The sequence below is a fragment of the Neopelma chrysocephalum genome, unplaced genomic scaffold (assembly GCF_003984885.1).
Source record: "Neopelma chrysocephalum unplaced genomic scaffold, ASM398488v2 Primary Assembly neopelma1_87351, whole genome shotgun sequence".
Taxonomy (NCBI): Eukaryota; Metazoa; Chordata; class Aves; order Passeriformes; family Pipridae; genus Neopelma; species Neopelma chrysocephalum.
The window spans coordinates 1-1,207 of record NW_020916745.1 but is presented as its reverse complement, the minus strand read 5'-3'; the positions used below and the strand labels follow the sequence as shown (position 1 = coordinate 1,207).

Sequence of the window (1,207 nt, the reverse complement as noted above, 5' to 3'; positions counted from 1 at the left end):
CTCCCAATCCCCTCCCAGTCCCTCCCAACCCCCTCCCAGTCCCTCCCCTTCCCCGCTCCCGGCTCGGACCCCCCTGGAAGTCGGTCCTGCCGCAGCCCCGCACCAGCAGCGCGTCCCCGGTGAAGGCCATCGAGTCATCGTCCAGCACCAGGGTGACACAGCCGGGGGTGTGACCGGGGGTGGCCACCACCCGCAGGGCCTGGGGGGGGACAAAATATCCCATCAGGGGGGACCCCAAACCCCACCCTGGGACCCCAAAACCCACCCTGGGAACCCCAAACTCCCCTGGGACCCCAAAACCCACCCTGGGAACCCAAAACCCACCCTGGGACCCCAAAACCCGCCCCAGGGACCCCAAACCCCCCTGAGACCCCAAACCCCCCCGAACGCCCCTGAGGACGCCATAGGAGGAACCCAAAGATGCCCCTCTCCCAAAGGGGGACCCAAAACTGTTTTCCCCCCCTCGGTGCCCCCCCGGTCTCACGAAGTCCCCGAATTCGATGTGGTCTCCGTCGCTGAGCAGGAGGTCGGCCCTGGCCCCGCTGGCCCTGGAGATGACGCTGCGGCCGCCGAGGGCCCGGACCAGGGACCCCGAGCCCGTCACGTGGTCGGCGTGGCAGTGGGTGTTCACTGGGGGGGGGACATGGGCGTGGCTCAATGGGTGTGTCCCCATGGGCGTGTCCCCATGGGTGTGTCCCCAGGGTGTGTCCCCAGGGGCATGTCCCGTGGGCGTGTCCCCGTGGGCGTGTCCCCAGGGCGTGTCCGTACCTGCGTATCTGAGGTTGAGGCGCAGCTCCCGCAGCAGCTGCAGGTCCCGGGGCACCGTTTCCAGCACGGGGTCGATGACGACGGTGTCGCCCGAGGCCCCGTCGGCCAGGACGTAGGTGTAGGTGCAGGAGGAGGACTCGAACAGCTGCACCCCAAAAAGGGTCACCCCAAATCCTTCAGAATCCCCCAAAAAACCCCCCAGACCCCTTGGACCCCCCTTGGCCACCAGGATTTAGGTGTAGGTGCAGGAGGAGGATTCGAACAGCTGCGCCCCGAAAAGGGTCACCCCAAATCCTTCAGAACCCCCCAAAAAACCACCCAGACCTCTCGGACCCCTCAAACCCACCCAGCCCCCCCTAAGCCCCTTGAACCCCCCCCAAAACCCCTCAAAGGCCCCCAAAGCCACACAGAGCGCCCCAAAACCCCCCTGATCCCCCCC

General features: G+C 67.1%; 1 protein-coding gene across 1 annotated transcript; it reads right to left on the bottom strand.

Moving 5' to 3' along the window:
- Positions 1-16: 16 nt before the first annotated feature.
- LOC113979683 (persulfide dioxygenase ETHE1, mitochondrial-like) lies at positions 17-985 on the bottom strand (the record flags this gene model as incomplete). The annotated part of the gene is made up of 3 exons (XM_027706995.1): positions 17-199; positions 485-630; positions 769-985. Coding segments are annotated over 3 exons (546 nt in total), but the record flags the coding sequence as incomplete, so codon positions are not given.
- Positions 986-1,207: the final 222 nt, after the last annotated feature.